General features: G+C 40.9%; 2 protein-coding genes across 3 annotated transcripts in view; one reads left to right on the forward strand and one right to left on the reverse strand.

Annotated features, from left to right (window-relative positions):
* The window catches only part of LCP2 (lymphocyte cytosolic protein 2), a 46180-nt gene extending 30764 nt beyond the window's left edge, over positions 1–15416 (forward strand). Inside the window, exons 11-21 of the mRNA XM_043596137.1 lie at positions 1147–1172; positions 1287–1306; positions 1403–1510; positions 3348–3378; positions 5595–5607; positions 6295–6424; positions 7207–7256; positions 10715–10809; positions 11416–11493; positions 12996–13151; positions 14679–15416. Of these exons, the coding sequence (XP_043452072.1) occupies positions 1147–1172; positions 1287–1306; positions 1403–1510; positions 3348–3378; positions 5595–5607; positions 6295–6424; positions 7207–7256; positions 10715–10809; positions 11416–11493; positions 12996–13151; positions 14679–14801 (830 nt within the window). The 3' untranslated portion in view covers positions 14802–15416. The remainder of the gene's footprint in view (positions 1–1146; positions 1173–1286; positions 1307–1402; positions 1511–3347; positions 3379–5594; positions 5608–6294; positions 6425–7206; positions 7257–10714; positions 10810–11415; positions 11494–12995; positions 13152–14678) is intronic.
* Positions 15417–16815: 1399 nt separating this feature from the next.
* CA1H5orf58 (chromosome A1 C5orf58 homolog) lies at positions 16816–25255 on the reverse strand. 2 transcript variants are annotated; one of them, XM_043596146.1, is made up of 4 exons: positions 25082–25253; positions 23675–23728; positions 22830–22923; positions 16816–17089 (listed from the first exon to the last, which is right to left on the reverse strand). In XM_043596146.1, the coding sequence occupies exons 2-4, from the start codon at positions 23702–23704 to the stop codon at positions 16938–16940; spliced, it is 276 nt and encodes a 91-aa protein (XP_043452081.1). In that variant the 5' UTR covers positions 23705–23728; positions 25082–25253; the 3' UTR covers positions 16816–16937. The 2 variants fall into 2 exon arrangements, with proteins under 2 accessions (XP_043452081.1, XP_043452088.1); XM_043596153.1 differs by lacking the exon at positions 23675–23728 and having other exon boundaries at positions 25082–25255.
* Between the last annotated feature and the right edge of the window lie 2419 nt (positions 25256–27674).

Genomic DNA, 27674 nt, shown 5'->3' on the forward strand with positions numbered 1-27674 from the left:
ATACCACCAAAACAGCCTACCCCTGGGCAGTGAGTTCCTCATAGTAGGACAAGATTCTTAAGACTTCTTCATGGCTTGGATCTATAATCTTGATTTTACAGATGAGGACATTGAGACTCAAAGACCTTAAGTAACTTGTTCAAGGCATACAGAATTTGCTGGTAGACCTGGTTGAATACAGTTAAATGGAACTTTTATTGCACTGAAGACATAGGACATAATCTACTTGAAGGGATTTCAGACAGAAAAAAAATAAATTGCTTTGAATAACTTTGCAATGCAGAGTTCTCAGATTCACCTAGAATTTCTTCAGCCTGCATGCCATCTTTTCCAAGAGAAAAGTAAAAGGAAGAAAGAAACAAAACCCAACAAAATTAAAACAAAATGATTTGCACTCTACCAGGAGACTCTCCTGAAATGCTCTTCTCCAAACTAAACGTTTTTCCAGAAAGTAAGTGTAATACTTTATATAATGTCAAATGTACCACAGGATTGGAGGAAAATTAACCCCTCCGTGGCAAATAGGTTTATTTCAGATACAGAAATAAACGTAGGCTATACAAAAAAACAAAAACAAAACAAAACAAAAAAACCATTTAGTCAGTGAAAGAAGCATAAAATCCCCAAGAGACATTAATCCTTCTTATCATCGGTTACACAAAATAAAATGTTGAAAAGAATCACAGAATCCAAAATACTGTTTGTATGTACACAACTCTGTGCGATCTTGGGCAAGTCCCTTAATTTCTCTGAGCCTGTAAAATTAGCTGTTCTATATCAGGATCTTCCAGGTTGAAAGTCTATGATTCTTCAATGCTTAAACCCAATCAGCCCCCTCAGGCGCTCAGATTTATGGTTTCAGCAAACTGTGTTTTAATGTTTATTTCTGAGAGAGAGAGATAGAGTGAGTGACGGAGGGGCAGAGAGAGGGAGACAGAGAATCTGAAGCAGGCTCCGTGCTGTCAGTGCAAAGCCCAATGTGGGGCTCAAAGCCACACACAGTGAGATCACGGCCTGAGCTGAAGTTGGACGCTCAACTGACTGAGCCATCCCAGAGCCCCCGCCCCCGCCGCCCAAACTTTGTTTTAATACTTCATGCTTAGCTGATAAAGTATTCAAGGCCTGCCTGCTATTTGTTACTTACAGGAAAGAAGCCGGCGTTTCCTGACAAGGTAAGCTGTTTCCCTATTTTGTTTTGTTTGTCTTCATTTTTGTTTTATTTTGTATCTTGTCTTTGTTCTGAGAAGTGCTGAGGACACTCACATGTCTTCCCTCCTGTTTTACAGCCCTCGGCTCCAGTGGGAAGGTAAGGTGCCTTGTTGCATCCATGTGAGGGTACACGGTATGTGCTGTAGAAACAGTTCAGTTTCTTACCCACACCTCCTTTCTCTCAACTCTGCAGGCCTCTCGGGGAGCACTTACCCAAGATGCAAAAGCCTCCTTTACCGCCAGCCACCGAAAGGCATGACAGAAGTAGCCCCCTGCCAGGGAAGAAGCCACCTGTGCCAAGGTACTTGTCTTCTGTTGCTTGAGTTTGTCGTTCAGACTGGTGATGCCAGTAATTTGCCTAGTATTAGCCTATAACGGAACTGGACATCACAGGTGTTCCTGGCGAGGAGGGGACTGTTGGCTGCTATGGCTTGAGGCATTCTGGCTTTTCAGGTTGGATGTAAAGTTCCGGGTCCCTCTGAAGACAAATGATAGTGATCCAGCAAAGAAAGGAGTGGAGAGATGGTCCATCAGGAGGACGGGAATGACTGCTGTTTGTGGAGAACTTCTCCTCAACCAGCCGAAACCATGCTCGTGTTTTCCTTCCATCTCAGTATGTGGGAACTGAACCTTCCACTTTATTTTTCAAGACAGTAGCAAACAGGAAATAATTGGGAGAAGTTTTTAAGTCACTGTGTCTTCCCCACTGTTCAACCACATTTTATAATGTTAGAATACTGAAGTCGGCTCTAATGTTTCTAAATTTACTATAAAGTCTTTTGGGACCTATGTACCAAATGGCATAAATGTATCTGGGGTCAGGCCTAACCTTACCACTTACCAAGGGCATAGCCAAGGCTTCTGTTTTTCCCATCAGGATTCAAACTTGGTGTTGCTTGGCTAGTGTGATGATTAAATCAGAGTCAGGGCTAGAGGGTAGTAAAAAAAAAAAAAACCTCAGGGGCGCCTGGGTGGCTCAGTCGTTTTGAGCGTACAACTTCGGCTCAGGTCATGATCTCACAGCTCGTGAGTTCGAGCCCCGCGTCGGGCTCTGTGCTGACCCTCAGAGCCTGGAGCCTGTTTCAGATTCTGTGTCTCCCTCTCTCTCTGACCCTCCCCCGTTCATGCTCTGTCTCTCTCTATCTCGAAAACAAATAAACGTTAAAAAAAATTAAAAAAAAAATACAAAAAAACCCTCAGTCATCAAGTTAATATTTTAATGGAATATTTTTTGGGTTTCTTTATTTTGAGAGAGAAAGAGAGAGAGGGAGAGAGAGCAAGTGCAAGTGGGGGAGGGGCAGAGAGAGAATCCAGAGCAGACTCCGTACTATCAGCACAGAGCCCAGCGTGCGGCTGATCTCACAAAAGGTGAGATCACGACCTGAGTTGAAATCAAGTCAGATGCTTAAGCAACTGAGCCACCCAGGTGCCCCTAATGAAATATTTTTAAAAATTGCAATGTATATAAAAAATATCAATCATGAACGAAATATCAAAATTTTAAATAAATGCTTTATGGGATGACAACATATGAAGCATCTGACAGATGGAAGATGATCAACATATATATTCCTTCTCTCATCCCCCTCTCTGAGGCGAACATGATGTGGGCCCAGGCGTACAGCTGCCTGCCATAGCTCTAAGGCAGTGGTCACCAAATCTGTCTGACTAGCTCGTGCATCTGGGAAAAGTCCCAAAGCACTAGCATTTTCCAGCTGTTTTCCCTTCACCGAAGGGTGAGCCCTGAGATGGCTGTTTTAAAACATCAGCAAAGGAGAATATTACCTAAGATGTTTTCATTTGCTTTTGGAGAAACATCTACTCGGTGAAATTTAATAGCTGCTAAAGAGTTAGTTTGCTGACTAAACCTTTTTTATATATGTAATTATTTGCTGCGGTAGCTGAAAGAATAAAGGTTTGCCTAGCTCAGCTCGCAATAGTGACAGAACATTGAGTCACAAACCTTCCTCCACTTCTGCTCCCCTGCTCTTCTGCTGGGGGTTTGTCTTCTCATTTTATCACAGCTCAGTGGGTTTGATTTCTCATTATTAGAGTAAGTGAAACCATCTATATTCTGAGGCTGGCTCGCTGAAACTTCTTCATGCTCAGTCCTTTTTCTTTGCCCTAATTCATTTCAGGCATGGATGGGGACCCGACAGAAGAGAGAATGTAAGTACAAAATGTTATTTGGTGAATGCTTGGCACAGGGAAAATCAGTGCAGGCTCTGTGGGGTGTGGGGGCCATGCCCATCTCAGACTTCATTGAAGCCCAGCACAGGGAGCAAGGCCTGCGCACAGTAGGCCCTTAAATACTGGTGCCTGTGGGGTCTCCATCTTTTCCACCTGCCCACAGTGCTGCACTGCTTAGCTCTTGTTCCTTTAAGAGCTCCTGGGGTGGCTGGGTTCGTTGCAGCCCCATCATCAGGTGGTAATTCACAAGATAAAGTAACAGTGATTGGAAGGAAGGATAAAAGGAGGGGTGCCCAAGAGTCTGGGCCGTACAGCAAAGTTGACAAGGCCTCTGTTTTCCCTTTTAATAAGTCCATGACCTGAACAAGTGAGGTAATACCAATTATTTAATTCCTGCTAAGTGCACGTTGGCAAGCTAGTGACTTTTAGGTGATGAGCTGTTTGCCTGGGAAATAGCAATGGAAGTTTTATGTCCAGTTTTAGCAATGAAAATCTCATGTCCCAGAAACCCCATCGGTCTCAGGTGGGGCAGAGGAACTGGGGCAGTTGGTCATCCCAGCTTCACACATGTTTTGCCTTTAACGACCCTATGAAGAATCATTATTTCTTTTTTACTATGAGGAAATTGAAGCTCAGAAGGGGTGAGATATTCATCACAAGTTGCACAGCTAGTAAGTAGTCAGGATTGGAATCCAGGTCTGTCTGATTTCCTCTATGCTATAAGCGCTCTGAAGGTGATTACATCCCTGCCACTATTCAAGGGCTCAGCCCACAAGTGCCTGCTATCTTGCAGCTCTGTGCTAGATACTCTGCTGGTTGGGATAAAGTGCTAAGCTATGAGAGACATGCAGACCCACACACAACACACAACAGACCCCCACACAATAGCATGTGATCATGGGATGAGCTCCAGAGGTGGAGAGAAGAAAGTGATCCATGGGGCTTGAGGAGTAGAAGTGACTTGTTAGAGGTGAGATTTATGGTGTCATTGGATGATGGGGAGAGCACAGAATAGAATCATCCTAAGAGAAAGCCAAGATGCATTGCAGCCTCAGGAATGTCCTGAGCAAAGGCAGGTGGGTGACCCTATGGGGACAGCAAGGACAACAGCTTGGTTGCAGAGCCAAGGGACAAAGGGACAAAAAGGGGACAAGATTGTAAGTGAAGGCAACTTTATATTCCTGAGGGTCCCAGGGTTGGGAAGGGTGGATGCTCATGCCATGAGAATCTGAGAGTTGCAGAAAGAAACAAGATATGGTTGCCATGGTGTTAAAGAGGGATTTCATCATTCCCTGAGCCCATGTGGGTTTAATTATGCAGCCCTTTGCTGGGACTCCCAGTTGGCCAAATGGGATGAGTGATTCTGGCTGTGATCCTTCTTGTCTTGTCTCAATGGTAGGAGTCATGACAGCAAACTTTTACTGACCACTCCACATATACCAGGAACATGTAATAAGCAACTTAATACTTGCAACAACACTTTGAATAAGGTGGTCTTTCTTTTCCAGTGTGCTGGCCTAGCAAAACAAGTCCAGGTTGACAGGTGTGGCCTGCTAGTCAATGGCAAAATCGTTTCACCTCTCCAAACATCATTTCTCATCTGGAGAGTCTAGTAAATAGCTCCTCTCTTGCCTGTTTCGCAGGTTGCCTGGAGATAAATGCTGAGCAATGTAGACACGCCTTGTAAGCCACATGATATGCAAGGTGGAGTTGCTTTTAAGGGGAGTGGCGGAAAGAAGGCTGAGCCTTGGGTTAGACATATCAGGTGTCCAATCCATTTCTGTAACCCTTGGCAAGTTAGGACTCCTTCCTGAGCACCATGTTTCCATTTGTACAAAGAGGATGTTGAATTTTTAAAGGGTTGCTAGGAGAATTGGATGAGATATCGTGTGTAAATCTTTGAGGTACATCGTAGATACTGCCATCCTTACTGTGTCTTTAGGCCCTCTCGGGCACCTCAGAACCTATTTTGTGTTAAGTGTGTAAGGAGAGTCTCAGATTAGAGTGTCCTTAATGATTGTTTGTATTAAGAAATTATGAACCACTTAGCAAATTCTACTGTTCTCCACAATATATTATGGAGACATACAACTACTAAAGAAAGAGAGACATTATGTGATTGAGAAATGCAGTTCTTTTAGGAATTGTGTTTTGATGATAGGTTAATACCTTTTTTTTTTTTTCCCCTTTACCAGGATGAAGATGACGGTATGTTCAGAAAAGCTTTCTTATAATTTATACCTCATTCCTTCATTTTTCTGCCCAGAATTCACATGGAATTATTTAGTACAGAAGCCCCATAGACATAATTATAATTGTTAAATTAGCGTTAAGTAGACATAGGTCAGTTGGTATACAGCATAACTATAATAAAATGGAATTGTCTGGGTTCCCAAAGAGAACTGCTACTTTCATAAGTAATGCTGCAAATGACTTACTAGTACAGCAAAATTAAAAATTGCATATATGGCTTGATAGAAAAATTGCTAATATTTATGCCTTCTAACACAGGAGATGATCACTAACTGCAGATAAATGAGATACCATAAAATTTGGCTTACATAAAACAAAACTTGTGAATCATTTCTGAAATTCATATGGTTTCCAACTGACAATTTTCTGCCAAGGTAGTGTTTCACAAATGAAAAAATAAAATAAATGCATATTATAGAGAATGATATAGAATGGCAACATTTTAATGCATTCTAAGGTAGTAAGTCATCTAGAAAAGTCCTGGGGTTGGGATTCCATTGTACCACTTCCTAATTATGTTGGATCTTTTGGATTTTTCTATCTCTCTGTGGACTAGCGGTTTCTAACTTGGGAGCAGTTCTGGAATGTTCCTGTGACACCTGGATGCTGACAAGCTGTTTAATTTTTCCTTTTCCCCCACAGTGCATCAAAGACCTTTGCCTCAGCCCACAATGCTCTCCATGAGCTCCAATACTTTTCCTTCCAGATCTGCCAAGCTATCACCCAAGCACACCCTCCCATCACCTCACATGCCTGGAGCATTCTCTGAAAGGTCTGTGGTAATTTCATTCAGTGCTAACTTAACATCACCCCCAGGTCCACTCAAAAGAACTAATGTCTGGTGGGTTGGGAAAGAAAGAAATGAGCCAGTGGTAGTCAGGCCAGAACATTTTGGGTCTTCAGGAACAAAATCAAACTGAGCATAAGGACCCACACATGTTAATCCACTGCTATTCTTGGAGTCTCTGAGCTTGGGGTTGGAGGCATACAGAATTGACTGCCCCATGGTCACCAAGGCAGAATGGACCCTTGGGCAGGGTTTCAAGGGAATGTTTTCACTTGGTGAATTAAAATGAACACTCGAGAAACCCAATTAATTTAGGTGCTTGGAGTTCATCCAGATGGTGGATGCAAGGACCCAGCTGATGTGCGAATTCACTGCACAGGCTCTGTCCCCACAGGCCCACTTTCTCAATAGCAACAGTGTTTCTCAGGGCCCACGAACTGTGAGATCATGACCTGAGCTGAAATCGGACTCTCAACCGGCTTAGCTACCCAGGCGCCCAACTTTAAAAACAATAGCCAAGTTTAAAAACAACCTTCCAATACCCTTTACAGGTTATGTTGTTTTGGCTGGTGGAGTCCGTTAGAATTTGGGGTAGTAGTGAGATGTGCCCCACCAGCCCCTCCTCTTTGCTCAGCTGCCGCAGCTACAGGGAGAACTGGCCGTAGTCATGAAGGAAGCAGCATTGTCGGCGGGTTTCTCTAACCCACCTTCCCCATCAGCCTTTTCAGCCCAGCACAACTCAATTCGGTTCTTTTCTGTCTCCGCAGTAACAGTGGTTTTCCGCAGAGTGCCTCCCTGCCGCCATACTTCTCTCAAGGTTTGTACTCTGGGCTCTAGTGACCTACTCCAGGCAACATGCCTCCATGACTGGATTCCTAACCTGTCCCAAAGTCTTTGGGCAAAGGTTCGGTTATTTCCTAAAAGCTGGAAAATCTGTTTTCTCACTCAGTACTTAATTCAGTTTCTGTGGTGTGCCAAGGGCTGTTGGAATGCGAGGATGCTACACACACACACACACACCCCACCTCAGAAAGGCAGCCTTGGCCTTCATCTTCCCACATAGAGGTTTTCCTCCCTGCTCTTTTTACATGGTGCTCAGGGTAGTGCTTGGCTTGCTCTGTAGTTTTAGGTTTCTATAATGAGTCCACCCTTGAGTTGTGTTGAGGACCGTGTTTAAAATGCAGATTACGAGAGTACAACCCCCCCAAGATTCTGATTCAGTAAGTCTGGATGAGGACCTGCATTGTGAATAATACCTTCTCTGGTGTCCATGACAAGTTTTGCTGACAGTGTTCTGAAACTTCAGTATGAATACAGATGACTTGAGAATCATGTTAAAATGTAGATTCTAATTCAGTGGGTCTGGGGTAGGGTAGGAGATTCTGCATTTTTAGCAAGTTTTCGTGATGCTGATGCTGTTGGTCCATGGACCACTTTGAGTAGCAGCAAAGGCCTACAAGGTAGGACTAGACTGTGTTTCTGTTTTAGCCTTAGGGACTTGCAAGTGATTGGCACATGCTAGGGACTTTTAAAAATGTTTCTTGAATGACCGAGTGTCAAATGACTGTGGAAAGTTACCGAGCTCTAGTAAATAGATTTTCTTCATTCCAGGAAACTTGCCTAGCTAGTGTTGCCAGATTTTCTGATGATTTTTTCAAGAAATACTGGAAGTGTGGCTTTTAATATGAAATTACCTGATTTTTAAAGGTTGACTTAAAAAAATTATGTTTATTTTTGAAAGAGAGAGAGAGAGAGAAAAGGAGGGAGGGAGGGGCAGAGAGAGATGGGAGACACAGGGTCCAAAGCAGGCTCCAGGCTCTGAGCTGTCAGCACCAAGCCTGGCATGGGGCTTGAACTCATGACCTGTGAGATCATGAGCTGGAGCTGAAGTCTGATGCTTAAGTGACTGAGCCACCCAGGTGCCCCCATAAAGGTTGACTTGAAAATTTTTTAAATGCTGTGAGGAACAACCCTCTCCCCCTTTTTTGGTCATAGTACACATACAAGAACACCGGTGTGTGTTATAAATAGAAAAGCATATTAGTACTTGAATCATTGCTCAAGAGTAAAGACTTTTTTTAGGAGCACATCTATTACATTCAGTTGAATACATTATCCCATGTATGTGTGAGATCCTATTGCTGACACCAATGAAATCCATTATGTTTTTAATGCTTCCTAAGCATTTGAGGGTATAGTGACTACTATGTGGTTTCTGCCGTTGCCCTCACGTCTCTCAGTTTTCCATAGTGTCCACAACTCACTGCATTTTGTGAACCCACATTGTGTTACTTGCCTGGCTTCTGCAGGCATCTAAGCTTCAGACACTTATAGCCGTGTCTCTCAAAGTAAGTTCCACAGACACCCAGTTTTAGGGTTGGTGTTGGGGATTCTTGATAAAATAATATAGTAATATGATCTGGAGAGGAATGCTTACCTTAATCAAAATTGATCCTTTTTCCCCTAAGACCGGTAGGACACCTGGTCCTCAGTCTTCTCCATTGGTTGCTCCAGCGCTAGAAAGATGAAGAATGGTCTGTGTATTACCCAAAAACCCACTCCAGCTCCCTTGAAGATCTCAATAGTAAGGGCAGTGTGTGGATGCAATAAAAAGTAGTATATTTTCTGCTGCAAATATGACTTTATGGTGCTGACCTGCAAATGCAGAAGTAGAAAGAGAATAATTCCATGCAGGATAGGCTTTGGTTATATTTGTTAACTCTTGCATTCATTCAATACACAATATAAAAGCCCCTGCCATGCTGGACTGCGAAGGTGGGGATAGGGAAAATCTGTTTAGGCCGTGGGAGACTTAAGAAGGAAGATCAACAGTTCAGGGCCATCTGATCTGCTTATTTAGAAGGACGCAATGAACGCCATGGTAAACAATTATGCCAGTATGGCTCAGGGCACTTCAGCCCTTCCCATGTAATTCTCCTCACTCAGCAACCCGGGCAGGCATATTGTGGATGGCAGAACAACCCCACTGCAGAACCACTTGGAGTGCTTGTCAAATGCAGACTGGGTGGTTCAAATTCTCCCTGGGATTCTTATGCCCAGTAATGTTTGGGAATCACGGGTTGAAGTCCTGACTCTGCCGCTAGGAGCACACGATTCATTCAGACTCTCTGTTTCCTCATACTCAAAAAGAAGGGAATACCCGTCGGTGTTGCTGTGAAGATTAAAGGAAGGGTCCATGGGTGCCTTACTCAAGGCCTGGGCAGCATAGTGTTGAAAAAAATATTTGTTGAATAAATGAATGAATGACACATGAATAATTCAGAGAACATTCGGCTCACACAATTTTTCAGTTCTTAACAGCCGTCCTGGCATATAGAAAACAGCCTTGGCAATTACAAATCAACACAATCAAACCTTTCCTGAGTTTAGGAAACACCCTCAGAAAGTTTCGGGGAACCGTAAACGAGAAAATACCATGTTAGGGAAGTTTACAGGTGCCTAACAAAGACTTCCTCATTGATCAGGTAGTTGGTAAGGGCTTCTGTGAGAGCTGAACACTTCTACCTCTTTAGAAAATTCAGTAAAGAACAGTGGGTAGCAAACTGGTTCTAGAAACTGACAGTATTTTCAAGGTAATTTCACTTTGTCTTAGGTAATTTACATTTCTTTTTGTGTAAACAATGAGAACATAATCATCTTTATTACTGCATTATCATCCTATCAGTGGTTGGGAAACCCTTCTGGATTGCTGGAGTCTGTAAAATCTGAAAAATGTGATGATTATATTTAAACTACGGTGACTTTTTCATTAATGGACTAGTTATTTTATATTATGTAACATTCCCGTATAAGAAATCACTCACATTTGTGGAACTATTCTCAAAGTTTCACTGGTATGTCTACAGAACAATGCCTGCACAGCCAACAGCCCTTGTGTGTGTGTGTTTTTAAGGTTTATTTATTATTTTTGAGAGAGTGCGAGCGGGGGAACAAGCTGAGAGAGAGGGAGACACAGAATCCGAAGCAGGCTCCGGGCTCTGAGCTGTCAGCACAGAGCCCAATGTGGGCCTGGAACTCACGAACTGTGAGATCATGACCTGAGCTGAAGTGGGACGCTTAACTGACTGAGCCACCCAGGCCCCCTGCCCTTGTGGTTTTGAACAGGTGAAAATTATTTTTGAAGCTATGGCTTTTTAAAGTGTTTCTAAAGTGCTGGGAACAATTGCAAGGGCATTTTAGGGGGGAAATGTGTGATGACAGAAAATGAAAAATAGCTTACAGCAAATTAACTTTCAAAATGTTATACTTTTGAAGGCCTTGGCAATAGACCACCTCCCAGAACTGAAAGCAGAAACTTTTCCCTACCAGTTCCAAACAAACCTCGACCACGGTCTCCTGGGGAAGAAGAGGTAATAAAGCACATGTTTTCGTGTTATTTTATTTTTTCCCCAGCAAATAACCAAAGCTCCCATTGTATACTCCTTTGCATTTTTATTATTATTTAAATTACCTTTAATTTTTTTTTAGTGAAAAAAAAATTAAAGGGGAGGATCCAAATGAAAAATATGTTCTTTTTCCTTGGTATTTTTCCAGGCTCTTCCAATAGCAAATGTGTGCTTTGTATTTAACGAGAAAAATAATCCTATTCTTCATTTGTCTTCTAGTTTATGACCTTGAGTAAGTCACTTAACTGCTCATTAACCCCAATTTTTTATTAAATATACTATAGTAAACTGAAGAAATTATACATCTCTATCTTTCCTGATTAAAGGTTCCATTATATACGGAATGCTTATTCACAACTACCTTTACAACCATGATAAAAAGCAGTTCATGCAAAATATCTTCTATTTAGCCCCACCTAAGTGATTCTATATTCAAATTAAGAAAGCAAATGTTTCAAAGCTCATGGAATTGAGGTGGTGATTTATGAAAATGATTACTTGGAGGCTTTTCTTTTCGCTTACACATATAACTGCAAAATTTATTCAGTTTTTAAAAATTTACATTTTCAGAACTCATTAAATGAAGAGTGGTACGTTTCTTATATTACCCGACCAGAGGCGGAAGCTGCTCTTAGAAAGATAAACCAGGTACTGTGCCAAAGTTTATTTTTAAGTAGTTATAAATATTAATGGGAGGAGAAAAAAGGAGCTGTCTTTTATTGAGCACCAATTATGGGCTAGGAATTCTGCTAGGTGATATTCATGCTGTTATACCAAGGGGACCCATTAGTAGCAGATTTACACCCACCAGCATCCATAGCAATGATTCCCAGGATCTGGGAAAAATCTAAATTAAGGCAGTCATTCGGCTGGCAGAATCCAAGGAGCTTCTATTAACAAAAAGCATCTGTCTTGTCACAGGAAGCATATCTTATCAAAAGGAGGTCCTTTCCCCCAAACTTCTAACATCTTACCGTTAGCATCTTCATTTTTAATATACAACTGCCATCCACATTGATGTGAAGGGATCCATTATGGAGACAGGCAGCAGCAAGTTTTTGCCCTTTCCCCTAGAAATTTCTAGCTGTTCTTAACCAGATTTCCTGTGATCTGGCACCGAATCTTAACCTTAAATCTATTTATCAGAGAAAGAAGAGCAAAGATCCTTCATCTCTCACATCTTGAGTCTGTAGGAATAGTTCTCAATCTTCGCTGCACATTTAAGTCACCTGAGAAACTAATTTAAACATTCTGATTCCTGGATTTCACCTGGAGAGATTCTGATTTATTTAGTCAGGCATTTTGTGTGGGTTCTGGGTCTCCAAAACTCTAAATTCTAAATTCTAGGCTGTGAATCACTGGTCCACAGGTGTATTTGTTGAACAGAAGATATTCTGAATGGAATTTACTCAACTGGAATAAGAAGAACAAAGGAAAGCCATTATTGCAGATTGAAGGCTCTTTAAAGCCATCATGATTCAGTATACAAAGCAGGGAGTGGTTTAAACACTGCCTTACTAATTAATCCTATTTTAATATTAGATCTTTACAGTATTAGTATTATGTACAATAATTTATGGAATGACATTTTAAAGTACAGGACAAATCACACTATTTCAGTAAATAGGAAAAAAAGGTGATAAGAACACAAGACAGTTCACATTTGTTTATGTTCAGATATTTAATGGTGAACATTTTATGTGGAGATCACGAGGTTTTAAAATGGATGAATGTCATAGGCATTTGGGTGTTTTCTGACTTTGGCTGTGGAAAGTAAGGGTTAGGGAATTAGTTCCCAGGAGTAGGAAGATAAATCTTTAGTTAACCAATAAAGTCCTTATTTTGTCTGGCCCTTTGTCCACTCAACCACCTATTTGTTTTATAACTGAAAAAAAAAAGCGACTTCTTTTTTATCAAGAGACTTCAAAAAGTCTCTTTGGAATTTGGAAATTTCTCTGATACAATCTTTGCTGCCTCTTGACAATCAAGAAATCTGTGACACATGGGGCTGTAACGGTTCAGGGCACTAAATGTTCACTGTCTTGGCAACTGTAAGTTTCCAGATCTCTCGAGGCTTGTCTACTGCTCTTACAGGCAACAGAAGTATTGCCATTTATTGCTCACGTAATAATAAGAATTTATTCTTTTAGGATGGCACTTTTCTCGTTAGAGACAGCTCTAAAAAAACAATAACCAATCCGTATGTCCTCATGGTGTTGTACAAAGATAAAGTTTACAACATCCAGATCCGTTACCAAGAGGAAAGCCAAGTTTACTTGTTGGGAACTGGACTCCGAGGTAAAGAGGTAAGGAATTTCAGTTGTAAAATGTACCCAAATCCTTGTTTATGCTATTCTGCATACCTACCTCTATGGAAACTTGCTGTAACGTTCTTTGCGGGTTCATACTCTCCCGCAACTTTACAGAGTTAAATCACATTGGTGAAGCCCTTCCTTTACTGGAAGGAAATAAAACAAAGTAACAATAGCTACCTCTACCATGGAGTCTTTCTTATATCTTCTATTCCAACTAGTCTAAAATCACATGTGTAAGTTTTAAAATTAAAAAAATTAACATTTAAATTAAAAAAAATATACAGTTAGATGGTATCAGAGATAAGCCCCCTCTTTCATTCACCTCTGTAACATAATTTGAATGTAAGATTGCAGCGTATTTACAAGGCTGTATTTTAAAATTGACATCTGGAAAAGAGTAAAAAAAATGGAATTCTTGTTGTGGTGATTATTTCAATACTTGGGTCATTTCTCACTTGAAAGAAATTTTCCTCTGTTTGGTCAATGTTTATGCTAATTACTTTTTGGATGGTAATCAAAAAAACCGCTTCTGCAAGGAAGCTAACAGCTAAACTTAAGCCCCAAACATGTTCTTTAAGTTCAAAGGTCCAAGAGGAGGATCAGTCGAATCAAACATTTCCAGGATGAAAAACAGCTAGCCCTTAGACTCTACTCCAAAGTTATGATCATGTAAATGAGTGGAAAAAAACATGTGATTCTGGTCAAATGTTTCAATCACTAGTTCAGTGTGGCTAGAGCTGCATCGTTGCTGTAGAAGCAGAGAGATAGATGTCTGCCCTCCAGAATTTGTCGGTCTGGTGTGGAAAAACAGAAGCGCTCACCACAGGCCGCAGCCCTGGAAGGCAGCATCCAGCAGAGTGGTCTTGGAGGAAGCACATAATCCTGTCTGGGGACCTGATGTGATTCTGACCCATGTCTAGGAGGCTCGATGGGTTTTATTCCAGCCTGGCCATCAGGGATAACGTGATAAAGGCAATGGGTGTGCAGACTTGGCTGCAGAGTCCTGGGGAGTGTAGAGATGACAGTGAAGGCACAGCAGAGAGATCCTGTAGGAACCGTTGTGCAATGCTACAGGTTATCACCTCCAGACACTGGGACACTGTCTGCCCTCCTGATTCCTTATAGCTCCTCCCACTATTAGTGATTAAGAGTGAAGTAGGGATACAGAAACCAAAATCAAAAACACAAACAGAGCAATTCTAAGGCAGAGGTATCACAGTTAGACCTCCTATATATTTATGACCCCCATGAAGTTAAAATACATATATACATACACACAAATATTTACATTGTCTTTTATCCATAATTTGTTGGATGTTGAAAAATTATTTTTTCAAAGTTCTGTAGAGAAATCATGAAAATATTTGCCAAATTTTACATATTTTTCCTCGCCATCCTCATAACTGAAGAGGTAGGATCTTATGCAGATAAAAAAAAAACAAACTGAGAGTGAAATTCAAATGCTTGGCTTCTCTACTCATTCCAACGTTGACTTATCTCCTTATTTTGAATTTTTAGGACTTTTTGTCTGTGTCGGATATCATCGACTACTTCAGGAAAATGCCACTTCTGCTCATTGACGGGAAGAACCGAGGCTCTAGATACCAGTGCACATTAACGCATTCTGCAGGTTATCCCTAGCAAGTTAACCAAGCCGACGAGGAAGCTTCCTCCTGGCTATGCTGCCATCAGGGGAAGATCAGTCAACCTTGCTGAAGGGACCAACACTTAGGACTGGATCGAACCCCTCAACGTGAACACAGCGTTTTGACCTTTCGCATAAAAAAGTGTTTGAAATGAAGACTGTCAAGTATCTCCTAATTTATTTATTCTTCTTCAATGTTTGTGAAGTGCATGATGTTCACACTTGAAGTCTAGTAGGGGCCTGTAATAACTCATTTAAAAAATGTGTATTTTGGAATACCCGTTTCGAAGTACAGTAGTTTACACGGTGACAGAAATAATTTGGAGCAAGTTTAAAGACACTGCAACAAATAGTTTTTGGTATCACATAAAACTGATTTTTTTTATAGCCAAACCTTTGTTAGTCGGAGGCAATCATGGGTTTTATATATATAATTTGAAAATTTCTAAAATTCACTTTCTCGGCAGCAATAATTTAAGAGGCTTCAAACTATTTCATTCTTTCTTATTTGGTGTCTTTTGCTGGGGGAATTTTTGTGTACTTTTTTATGAAAAGGTAAATGCATGATGGGATAACTTCCTAGGATTAAAATGAATTTACCTTTTGCTTTACTTCTGTGTCCCTAAAACTATTAACTCTGTTTAGGCCCTGCTCTTGCATTTTAGTTTTAAAGAAAACTTAAGCTACAAATACCAGAAGAAATCATTTTACATTTAGAAATGAGGCTTGGGTGTCAAATAGATCTGATGTAAGTTCATCATATACCGACACTCACACCCCACCACCCCTGCACCTCCCACAACTCCAAAAGCATTTTCAAGTGATGCGGATTTTACCAAAGTCTTACTGCAAAGATGGAAGAGCAATGCATATACACAGAAAAATGTGATCAGACTTTCCTATTAGAGGCCTTTCTTCTATCTCTTTTATCCCCTGACAACTCTACCATAAAGCCCTTCTCATCATCCTTCCTAAAAAGGCTTTATAAATCCTCTGAAGCAATTCAGCTCTTGGCTTCAGCTTACATATCTCACTTAACACACAGTAGTAGGTGTTTAGCACAACAAAAACCAGGCACTCGGGTTGTTCTTCAAGTTTTCCCCTTTGGGGCCTTGATTATTATTCCACAACTTTTATTAACAACAAAAATTCTTGCCTTCTCGGCTTCATCTACGAGTTTTCGAGTGGCAAAAGGTATCCTGCATGTTCATTTTCATAAGCTAATTAATAGAACATAAGGGGGCTTGGAAGTCACGTGGGTAAAACTGATGGTTTGCTAAGATAACAAGTATGATGATGATAATGTTTCTTCATCAAGTTTCATCCTTACAAACTGGGAGTTCTCAGTTTAGGATCTGCAGCTTGGGAGTTCTAAAGCTGAAAAATCTGCATTCATATACAAGTCTACTCAAGAGGATTTCAACAAGCATTTATTTAGTGCCTATTCTATGTTAAACAAGGAGCTGGGTGGTGAGGATAGCAAACACTGGGAGTGACCTTGTGTCATGCTTTATGGTACGCTATCCTTTATGCTTGAAAATCTCTACAATGAAGGAGGTAGTAGACTCCAAAGCAACGATTTGGTAGTGAATCATGTCGCTTGGCATGCCTCTACCCACTTCTCCCTGCCATATGTAGACCAGCCTATATAACAGAAGAGGATGAGGTCAATGCATAGAACTAGAACCAAGCTACAGACACGCGGTAAATTAGTAGAGTCCCTGAAATCTATTTCAACCATGTGGACTTCCAAACCACATGACCCAATAAATGCTTCAGTTAGCCTGAGCTGTTTTGGCATTTGTTACCAGGAGAGATCTGATTAATACAAACTCTGTTTCCATCTGCTTACAATTTGGTTAACTCTCTTTCAAAATGAGCCAAATTCAAGCATAAAATAAAGGATAAGAAATGCCCCATGGCCAATTTCCTATGTTATATTCTTGTCACTAGTGAAATAGCCATTCCTTGAAACATTAAAACAATAAAACAGCCTTCAAGAATATTAAATGATTATTTACAATTCATATTTTTATTTTGTTTTTATCATATTAAATATATTAGTAAACTTAATTCTCCCCGATATGTGTTAATTCCACAATAGTTATAAATTCACAACAAACAAAAAGAAATCAGACAGAAAAGCTGTTAGAAGCAAAGGACACATCTGATATTTTAGATTCATCAAAGAGGGGCGGTTTTCCTTCTGTTTCCTCTAAGTCATCTGTCTTCAGAGGATGATTAAAATGTAAAGTAAGGTCACAAAGCAGCAACTGGGAGAGCTCTGTGTAAAACAAAATAATAGAAGATACTATCTTGGAGCACATACATCAGAGACAACTATTATGACTTTCTTTTTAAAGATTTTATTTTTAAGTAATCTCTACACCTAACATGGGGCTCAGAACCACAACCCCAAGATCAAGAGTTGCATGGTCTACCGACTGAGCCCACCAGGGACCCCTATTATTACTTTTAGTAGCTATTTCTCATTCTTAAGTTTTCTCCTAAGTGATTATTGATCGGACCACAATTAACTATGCCCCATTATGACAAAGTCAAATTTATGTACTATAAAATAAGCATGACATAAAAATTAGCTAGCAGGCTCTTTAGTTCAACTTGTACACTATCTTACTAAACTGCAACTTGAGTTATACACATTTGATTTATGCTTTTTTTAAACTTACTATTTTTATGCTATATATGTATACAGAATCAAATAGATCTATAAGGCATGTTACAAAAAATAATTTGTATCTCCAAGAGGCAACCACTTTTAACTTTTCTTCTCGCTTATTTTGCTTTTCTTGCTTTGTTGTTGTGTGTGTCTGTATTTAGTGTCTTCTGGCTTTGTTTGAGGGCAGGTTGGTATTTAACTCCGTATCTCTAAATGACATGTATATTTTATTTTTTCAATTGTAGGTATTATCTACCTGCTTCTGACTACAGAAGATTAAGATACAGCTCTTTTCACTCACCCCCACTCCCCTAGAGAGTACTTAAGAATACAATTTTTGCTAGCTCAATATTTAAAGGTTAAAAATTTTTGATTATATAAATATGCTTCACAGCTGAACTTTGCAGTACATTTCCCTTCTTGCATGGTACCACCCAATCACGGTTAATTTTTTTTCATTACTTAATTATCATAAATATATTCCAAATATATTTGTGCAGATCTCCTTTTGGTATAGTCAGATGCCTTAGCTGTCCAACTGTTGAAAAGTCTATCTTCTCCTAGAGCCTTCTGATCTACTCTGGTCTGGACTGACTGTTCTCTTGGACTGCTCAACTCCGTTCACCACTATCCCAGAGATTCTTTTCACCCCTCCCATGTGTGGTGTATCCTTTTTCCAGAATTTCGTTTCTTTCTCTTTTTGGTCTGCTACCTTGTTGGATGGAATAAGACCTCAGTAACTTCCTGAAGGCGGAAAACTTATGTGTGAAAATTTCTTTCTCTATACCAATGCTTAATAGTGACTATAGAAATCTAGATTGGAAATCATGTTTCTTCAGATTTTCAAAGGCCTTGCCACATTTTCTTCTAGCTTCCAGTGTTGCTGTGAGAATTTTCATGATTTTAGTTCTTAATCATTGTTTCTCTTTAGAAACTTCAAGGATCTGTTTTTCCAGAACAAAATTTCATAGTATTGTACCTTGGGGGTCTACTTTCAACCACTGTGTTGGGCTCTTTCATTATAGAAACTCCTCTCCTTCAGCTTTTTACATTTTTCTCAGATTATTTCTTTAATGAATTCCTCCCCATGCACTGTCTGTGTTCTTCCTTTCTAACACTGCTATCTACTGAATGTTGAACTTCCTTGACTGATCTTATCATTTTTTCTCCCTATAACTTTCCATCTATAATTGTTTTGCTCTACACTCTAGGGGATTGTTTTCATTTTATCTTTAAGCCCTTCTACAGAATTTATTTCTACTGCCGCACTTTTAATTTCCAAGAATTCCCTTCTCTAAACTATTTTTCCTAGGATCATGTTCCTGTTTCATGGACATAGCATCTTTTCTTACTTCCCTTTAGCTATTGACAGTTTCTTGGGAGTTTTCATCTCATTTCATGATTTCTGTGTCTTCCTCATTGACTGAATCTATGTATTGACTTTGTCTCTGCTTTTCATATTAGATGCTTCCATTAAGTATCTATTCCATCAGAGCTATCTGCTCATATTTAAGACTATGGCACTAAAGACTACTGGAAACTCTGTGCCTATGGTAGGCTATACTGGGAGGTGAGCTGGCTGGGTATTTTGTTGGGGGGAACTTCTGCTATCAGTACCTTTAGTTGTTTTTTTGTTTGTTTGTTTGTTTGTTTGTTTGTTTCTCTTAGACTGGTCAGATTCCTGAAAGAAAAATCTGCTTGAGGGCATAAATCTGGCTGCCAAGGTTTTGTAGCCAAGTGGGAAAAGAAAGCTAGAGGGTCTTATAATTCAATATGTAAACTTTGTCCTAATACCCTTGTTTTCAGTATAATACTCTTTCCTTCAACTTGTGGCTAGTGGCTCCAGGCCAGAGAGCCTCTTAGGGAATAAGCTTCAAGTTTTTTGTCCTAGAAAAGGAACAGTTGCCTAGTTATGCAGAGAAGGGAAGAGAACTTAGGGGTCTACAACTTCTTAAACATTTAACCAGCCTTCCTGTCCTTAGCTCCACCTCTACCCCTACTTCCAGAGGATTCTGGTGCCACCATGTATTGAGTCTTTGGGGTCGTTCATTGGCTTTACCCAGCCAGCTCACAGTTCAAATTTTTGGACATTTGGGTTCAGACTTTTCTGTTTAGCTCAACTTGCTTTCTATTTCACTATTAACTTTTTTTGAGAGCTCTTTTCCTTGCTGATTTTTGTCTCTTTAAAATCACTTTAAATTTAAATCTCAAGTTTACTAGTGACTAGTTGTGTGACCTTCGGAAAGTTACTTAACTTCTCTACCTGTTTCTGTAGCCATAAATGCCAATGGTAGAATTTCCTACCTCACAAGGTTGTAATGACAATTGAATCTGTTTATACAGGGCTCTTGGAAAAGTATCTGGATTATAATAAATGTTATGTGTCAGCTACTGACATTAACATTTAGAGAAGGAAGTGTGGCTGAAAGGAATGTTGTTCATTTAATCTTCCATGTTTACCAGAAGTCCGCCCAAAAGTACTCTAGCTCTGCAAGTCCCCATATCCTAACTGCCTGACCTACCCCACAGCTTCTCAGGAACACAACCATCATATTTACTAGTTCTATTTTACTTCACAAAAGAATAATCCCCAAAGTAGAACAGTTAGATAATCAAGTTGGAGAGAAATCTAAAGATTCTCTGTTTAAAACATTTTTTTTTTATTAAATTTTTTTTTTCAACGTTTATTTATTTTTGGGACAGAGAGAGACAGAGCATGAACGGGGGAGGGGCAGAGAGAGAGGGAGACACAGAATCAGAAACAGGCTCCAGGCTCTGAGCCATCAGCCCAGAGCCTGACGCGGGGCTTGAACTCACGGACCGCGAGATCGTGACCTGGCTGAAGTCAGACGCTTAACTGACTGCGCCACCCAGGCGCCCCTAAAACATTTTTTTAATGTTTATTTATTTTTGAGGGACAGAGAGAGACATGGCACTAGTGGGGGAGGGGCAGAGAGAGAGGGAGACAGAGAGTCTGAAACAGGCTCCAGGCTCCGAGCTGTCAGCACAGAGCCTGACTCGGGGCTCAAACTCACGAGCTGTGAGATCATGACCTGAGCCGAAGTCGGATGCTCAACCCACTGAGCCACTTAGGTGCCCCTAAAGCTTCTCTGTTTTAAATGAGGGCAAGCATCCAGAAAACAATTATTCATTTAATAAACATTTCCAAGAACTTATTATATCAAGGCACTGTGTTAATTGCCAGGAATACCCTTAAGGAGCTTACTGTTGAGCAGGGACAGGAAAAGTAAGTAAACATGCAATTGTAACACAGTGTGACAGGTAATATGAAAAGGTAAGAGATAACACGCTTGCTTAAAAAAGTTTTTCCAATGTAAGTAACCTTGACTAATAAGTAGCAGTTAACCTGGTGGGGTGGAGGAGGGGTAGAGCAGTGGGCATTTCAGAAGACGCATCTGTTAAGATACAGACACGAAAAAAGAGGAACTGTGTAGATGTGCAAACAGTTCAGTATGGCCGTAGCACAGTGTGCTGGGATAAAAGAATAAGATACTGGAGAGGTAGGCAGGGGCCTGATCTCAAGAGGTCTTATAGTCCATTCTAGAAGGTCTGGACTTTATTGTGGGGCAAGAGTGAGCTAATGAGTCACATTTTAGAAAGAAAATTCTTGCTGTATCATTGAGATTGGTTTCGAGAGATGATGAGTGAAGCAAAGACAACCAGATTTCTTTAGATCAGATGCCTCAGAGCCTTTGTACTATGAATTTTGGAAAGAAATATACAGCATAAAGCACTTCTCAAATGTATCTGACCCTAAGAACATGGACTCTGTTCTTACTGCACAACACCTATTAATATGTCTTGAGACAGGAGGGTTCACAGATCGAAGTCTGGGAAATGCTGCCCTAGGAAGAACACGCAGAAGAAAACATAATAGGCACTCACTATTTGGTGCCTGACTAACAACCATTTCCTTCTTCTTGGTGGCACAACTTGATTCCATTTAGGTGATCCTCACCCCACCTCCAACAGTAAGTCCTGACGGGTCCAAACTGGTCTTGGCAGTCCCATTCCCCTTGACAGTGGCTGGTGCAAGCACATGCATTTGACACAAATCCAGCCATGAAAGGAAAGGGAAAACATGCTGAAGGGATATGGGAAAAGGCTTTTATAGAGACATGGGCAGATACAGTGTCTGTGGATGGCCACACCTGGAGGTAATGACTAGAAGTGATACACAGAGTGAACATAACAGAGCAGGAAAAGGGAAAGAACCTGATGCAGGCAGCAGCCTTTAAAATTCTTTTTTTGTTTTTTTTGTTTTTTATGATCACGGAGTATTTTATTGTTTTCCATAGTATAAGGCACTTATTTTGTTATGTGTTTTTTTTTCTTTTAAACAAAAAGCAATCATAAGTGAATGCATTGGTAAATATCTATTATCAGAATGAGACACGCTCATCTACAAAATCATTTTCTATCTTAGCAGCTTTTAAAATTCTGAATTAATTCTGGGGCTACCCTACCTTGGATCCTTTTATTTCCTTACTGTATAAGCCACATTAAAGTGGTGTTTTGTTGTTTGTAGCTGAATTCCTTGTAACTGTCAGTTACAGAGAAGCTATCTTCAAATATCCAAGAGCTATCATAAGAAGAATAACTAAATATTTACTGAAGTTTCCCATTTAGAAATAAGACCAGGGGAAGGTCCCCTTCCAGGGGAAGGAAGAGGGGAACAGATTTCAGCTAGTCCATAAGGAAGAACTGTCTAGACAGGAAGAGGCTGAACTGGTGAGATAGGGGGTTCTCCAACACAGGAAATATTTGGTCAGGGATAGACTGTCCCTAAAAATACTCAATCATGGAAATTCTACATGTCTGGGGTAAAATAAGAGAATGTCTGTGAGGTCAATGACTAAACATCATGAACTGTAAGGTCTAATCCTACTCTATGAATCTGTTTAAAATGAAGTACCCTTAACTCACAGAATCAAACAAATTCATAATTTTTAATTTGGAAGGAACCTTAGGGGCTTAAAAAGATTAGTGGATGGAGGCAATGAATGTTGCAGAATGTGACACCATCCTGCAATAGTTTACTGACGAGAAGGAAGAGAAGTAAATTTAGAGAGGTTAGACAAGAGCCGAAGCTTGTTAGTGTCAAGGATGGGAATTCAAGTCGGCTAACTCCCAGGAAAATTCTCAAACACAATTTTTCTTTAGAGATCTAGTTCATATTACAATGTAAACATTTCTGAAAATTATAGAAATCCTAATTAGTAGGCAAAATTCAGTTATATCCCTGTAGAAGCACAATTTGGCTCTACTGTTGGTTTTATAACTACGGCATGCAAACATTTTAATTTGGTGGTTTCACACTTACCTTGCATCTTCTTCAACTCCAAAGAAATCATGTTAATGTTTTTAATTATGGCTTCCATGTTTAGCTTATGGTCAGTAACATTATTCTTAAACATCTGATTTTAAAAGAGAAGCAAATGAATAAATCAGAGGCATTTATGTGCACTTTGAAAACACTCAAATTTTCAAGTATTTCTAAAAGGAAAATCTGTTATTTCAGAACTGAAAGCATTGTGAACAAATATAATGGTGAGAATTCTAACATAGTAATGCATCAACTTGTTGATACTTTCCAAAGATTCATAGGATAAAGTTTCTTCTTTAATGGAACCAGATAACATGATGGGACCCTTACAACCGAAATGCAGATGTCCCCTGTTCAGAAAGCCTCAGCACTTACAAACTATCGTAGAATTAAGTAGTCATATAAAACCTTCTTTAATTTTGTTTATGTAAGACAGTGTATTTTTCTAACTTATTTTTGAAGGATAAAGTCCACAGTAAAACTCAAAGTAAGATTCAATTACAATTCATAAACTAACAAGATGGTAAAATGGCCACTTTTAATTTAATTTTGGGACATAGGGCAATACACTTTTTAAAAAAATCCTGGTTAATTGAAATGTGTAAATCAACAGGTTACAATGTTGCATGTATAGTACATATTTTTAGCCAATGCATCAGATACAAACACATAAACAGGTTTACTAAAAACTAATCTTAGCCACTGAAATGTCTCAAAAAGACTTGAAATAATAACCCACAATTAGCACACGCAACTCCAGCAATGTAAAAGGCAAGTAATTATGGGTCAGGCTGCTTGTCCAAGATAATGAAAATAAACTAAGCTTTAAGTCAATTTCTTGCCTCTGCTTTCTCCTGAGTCCAGAAATTCATCCTGTATCACTCACTTCAGAGCCACTACAAAGAAATAAAAATTTTGTTTTCCAAACAACGAATAAAATATACTTTGCACCCACCTACAAGACCCTACAAGCCAAAAAGGGAATGGTAGTTGTCTTACTTGGTTGGGTATAGCAAATCAAAAGATTTATGTTTGAGGGAAAAAGAAAGATGACGGGAAGGGGAGGGGGAGAGGGAGGGAAGGGAGGGAAAAGAAGGGAAGAGGAGGGGAAGGGAAGGGGAAGGAAAGCAAGGGAAGGGAGAGATAGGGAAGGGAAGGGGAAGGAAAGGATGAAATAACTTTAAACATGAAGAATAGGGGTGCCTGGGTGGCTCAGTTGGTTAAGCATCCGACCTCGGCTGAAGTCATGACCCCACCCTCAGTGAGTTAGAGCCTTCATTGGGCTCTGTGCTGTCAGCTCAGAGCCTGGAGCCTGCTTTGGATTCTGTTTCCCTCTCTCTCTCTCTGCCTCTCCCCTGTCTGTTGCTCTCTCAAAAATAAACAAACATTAAAAATTTTTTTTCTAATTTAGAATGTTTGTAAAAAAATTTTTTTTAATTAAAAAACCAAGAGACAAGTAGAAACTAAGTGGATAGAGATATGCCCGAGAAAGTTGACCGCCACCCCCCCCCCCCCCCCCAGCAGGGTCGGGTTTCCCACCGTCCTTGAGTGCCCCTGGATGGGTGGGGTCAGGGGCAGAGCTGGGGCTGGACCCCACTGGACTGGAGAGATGGGTTAGGCCATTGGTCAGAAAAAGGAGAGGCCGGTCAAAGGACATTCCCCAGGAGGGACAAGTGGTGAGCAGGTTCTAGGGACAGAGGAAATGGTGGACTAAGAGGCCAAGATACTGTAGACACTAACGCAACTAAGGCACTAACCTTCAACCGGGAGGCCTGGAGGCACAGTTCGTTCTGGCCCTCAACCTGAGGAGGGATTATCATCCCTAGAGCGTTTGTTCTAAAGGCCACCCCCTCCTCCTCAGCCCAACCTCCACCCGCGAGGAGTCCCCGGGTGCCGCTGGCCTGCCCAGCCGGCACTTGGTGACTGAAGATAGCCCCCTCGAAGCTTCCACAACCCCTCTGCTCCCAAACCAGACCAGTAGCATGTACAATGCGCCCGGCGTGGCCCTGGCCTTGGGACGACCACCCGCACTGCCTGGATCCACCCAACCATCAGTTCCTTCTAGATCCAAACCATGGCAGTGAGGAGCCTCAGGCCCTTAGGGCATGCCCACTGGGACGCTGCCGACGGAGTCTGAAGCAGCCTGGAAATTTCAACAGCCTCCACCTGCCCCCTCCCCAAACCTGATTAGGATTTTTTGAGACCCAGCAACCTCGTTTTGTCCACAAACCAACCCTGTCTAGACCCACCTGGCCAGCCAACTCTCACATAAACTCTGACTGCAGGTGGGGAGGGACCGAAAGGAATGGCGGGGAATGTGCTTCCTGATTGGCCAGCTTCTCCACCTGGTGCATCCTGGGAGTTGTAGTCCCAGGCAAGGCACTGTAGGCGAAAGTTCTGGATGCGAGACTGGAAGTGACTAGCAGTTACCTGTGGGCTGAGAGGGAGAGAGGGAAAGGCGTTGACGTTTTACTTCCTGTGTGCCAGGCGCTGTGCTAGGTGAGTCCCAGCCCTTAATCTGCATTCAGTTTTAACAGTAAAAGAGTGTGATTAAGGCCAGACTCTGGACTGAAACTGCTCAGGTTTGAATCTGACTCCAGCATTACGTTTAGCTAGAGAGGTGCTGGTAAGCACTTTAATCATTTAGAGTCCAAATGTCCTCATCTATCATGTGGAGGGCATAATAACTACCTTCTAGTTTTCTTTTGAGGGTTAAGTGAGATAATGCATCAAAGGGACTTGGCAGATGATGTGCCCAATAAGTGTTCGCTATTACCATTCTTATAAATCCTTACAGGTGAGTGAAGAGTACAATAGAGTGGAATACTTGCCGGTGGAGAAGCTGGGATTCAAGCCATCTTTGCTAGATTCTCTGGCACTACAGAGGACTCTCTGGGACTACCATCTCTGGGGCTGACTCAAAGACATTTCTTAGTGCCCTCGGGAATGGGGAGTGGGCTTAGACTTTCTAAACAAGTCTTTGCCTTCTCTAAGCCTCCCCTAAAATACCCAGCAGCCTCTTGAACCAGTGTTTTCCTGACAACCCGCAGCACATAGTCTGCTGTGTATTTTATACTCAGTTATTTTCAGTTTAACAGTAGCGTTTGCTGTGTGATGCAGAGTTAGATGAGGAGGGACATGCAGAACCAACATCAGTCCTAAGGAGAACTACCTATGTAATCTTGGAAATGAGTACCTGCCTTCCTCCCAACCTCAGTTTCCTCGTCTGTTTCTTTATGAGAGGGATGGGCTAGATCAGTGTTTCCTAAATTTCACTCACTGTTGGCCACTGTTACGACTATTTGCTCTAAACTATGTACTACCTGTTTTATTACCTTAGTATTTTAAATTTATTTTCCTTTAAAATTTAAATCTACTTAAATTTTTTTTATATCATCAATGTAAACAGAAGGTGATAGGCAAAATAAAGACCTGGAAATAAGACAATATCTGTAACCATCAAGACATTCTTGCCTCCTGATAGCTGTGTTCCTGCAGCTGGATCTTCTTCGTGAAGATGGGTTATTATGTGTTACAGAAGTGTTAAACATAGTCTAGCACAAACTGAGGATTTCTTTTTGATGTGAGTAGGATTGAAAGAGTTGCACAGGGAATAACTCTCACTCGTGATTATGTGTTGTTTAATGCCTGTGTGCCATATAAAACCATCTCCCATCCCTCGTAGGATATGTCCCACCCTTTGCTCAACCTAGAATTAGGTGCTGTCCCTTTCTAGGACACCTTCATTCTCAACATGCTATGGGTGCCTTTCAAAACTCACCCCAATCCTGGAAGCAGTCTTCCCGAATTAATCCTACCCAAATCTGCAGTTTCATACCAGTCTCTGCCAAGGCTTCCCTCACTAATTTTAACTGTGGACACTTGCTGGTGTCAGTCCTGCATTTTCTTATTTCTGATATATGCGCTGAGCATTTGTTACCTAATTCTTCGAGTGCTGAGTAAGGGGGGAAAAAAGAGGCACAGAAGGTCAGCTAACAAACATTCATTTAGCACTCACTGTGTATTAAGAATTGTGTTAGAGGTGGGGCACCTGGGTGGCTCAGTTGGTTAAGTTTCTGACTTTGGCTCGGGTCATGATCTCGCGGTTCATGAGTTCAAGCCCTGCACCGGGCTCTGTGCTAATAGTTCAGAGCCTGGAGCCTGCTTCAGATTCTGTGTCTCCCTCTCTCTTTGCCCCTCCCCTGCTCACACTCTGTCTCTCTCTCTCTCAAAAATAAATAAACACTAAAATAATTTCAAAAAAAGAAAAGAATTATGTTAGAGGGGAACCTGGGTGGTTCAGTCAGTTAAGCGTCCAACTCTTGGCTTCAGCTAGGGTCATGATCTCACAGTTTGTGAGTTCGAGCCCCACATCAGGCTCTGTGCTGACAGCCTAGAGCCTGCTAGGGATTCTCTCTCTCTCTCTCTCTCTCTCTCTCTCTCTCCACCGCCCCCCCATCTCTCTGCCCCTCCCCCACTTCCTCTCTCTCTCTTTCAAAATAAATAAATAAACTTAAAAAAATTAAAGAATTATGTTAGAAGTTTTCATCTTCTAACAACGCTCTGAGGTAGCTATTATCACCCCAGCTGTGTGGAAAACAAAGCTTAAGATCAGAGTCTAGTGCCTCCTCAGGGGCACAAGACCAGATTCATATTCTGTATGTGCAACTCCAGAGTCTTCTGTTCTTTTCTCTGCACCAAGTGGTCTCCCAGTCCAGGATACCATCTGTTGAAACAAGTACATCATGGCTCCATAACGTCCGGGCTTCACAAATCATTGAACTTAAACACGCATGTACTACTAATGCACATACAAGCATAAAAGTAACCAACATAAGTTGA

The sequence above is a fragment of the Prionailurus bengalensis genome, chromosome A1 (assembly GCF_016509475.1).
Source record: "Prionailurus bengalensis isolate Pbe53 chromosome A1, Fcat_Pben_1.1_paternal_pri, whole genome shotgun sequence".
In the NCBI taxonomy this organism is placed as follows: Eukaryota; Metazoa; Chordata; class Mammalia; order Carnivora; family Felidae; genus Prionailurus; species Prionailurus bengalensis.

What these genes read in the sequence shown, in the direction of transcription:
- CA1H5orf58 (XM_043596146.1), bottom strand. Translation starts at nt 23,704, where the DNA reads ATGAATTTCTGGACTCAGGAGAAAGCAGAG. An exon ending in GGACTCAGGAGAAAGCAGAG is followed by an intron (nt 22,924 to 23,674) that starts GCAAGAAATTGA and finishes TTTTAAAATCAG; the next exon opens with ATGTTTAAGAATAATGTTAC. An exon ending in GGAGTTGAAGAAGATGCAAG is followed by an intron (nt 17,090 to 22,829) that starts GTAAGTGTGAAA and finishes TGTTTTACACAG; the next exon opens with AGCTCTCCCAGTTGCTGCTT.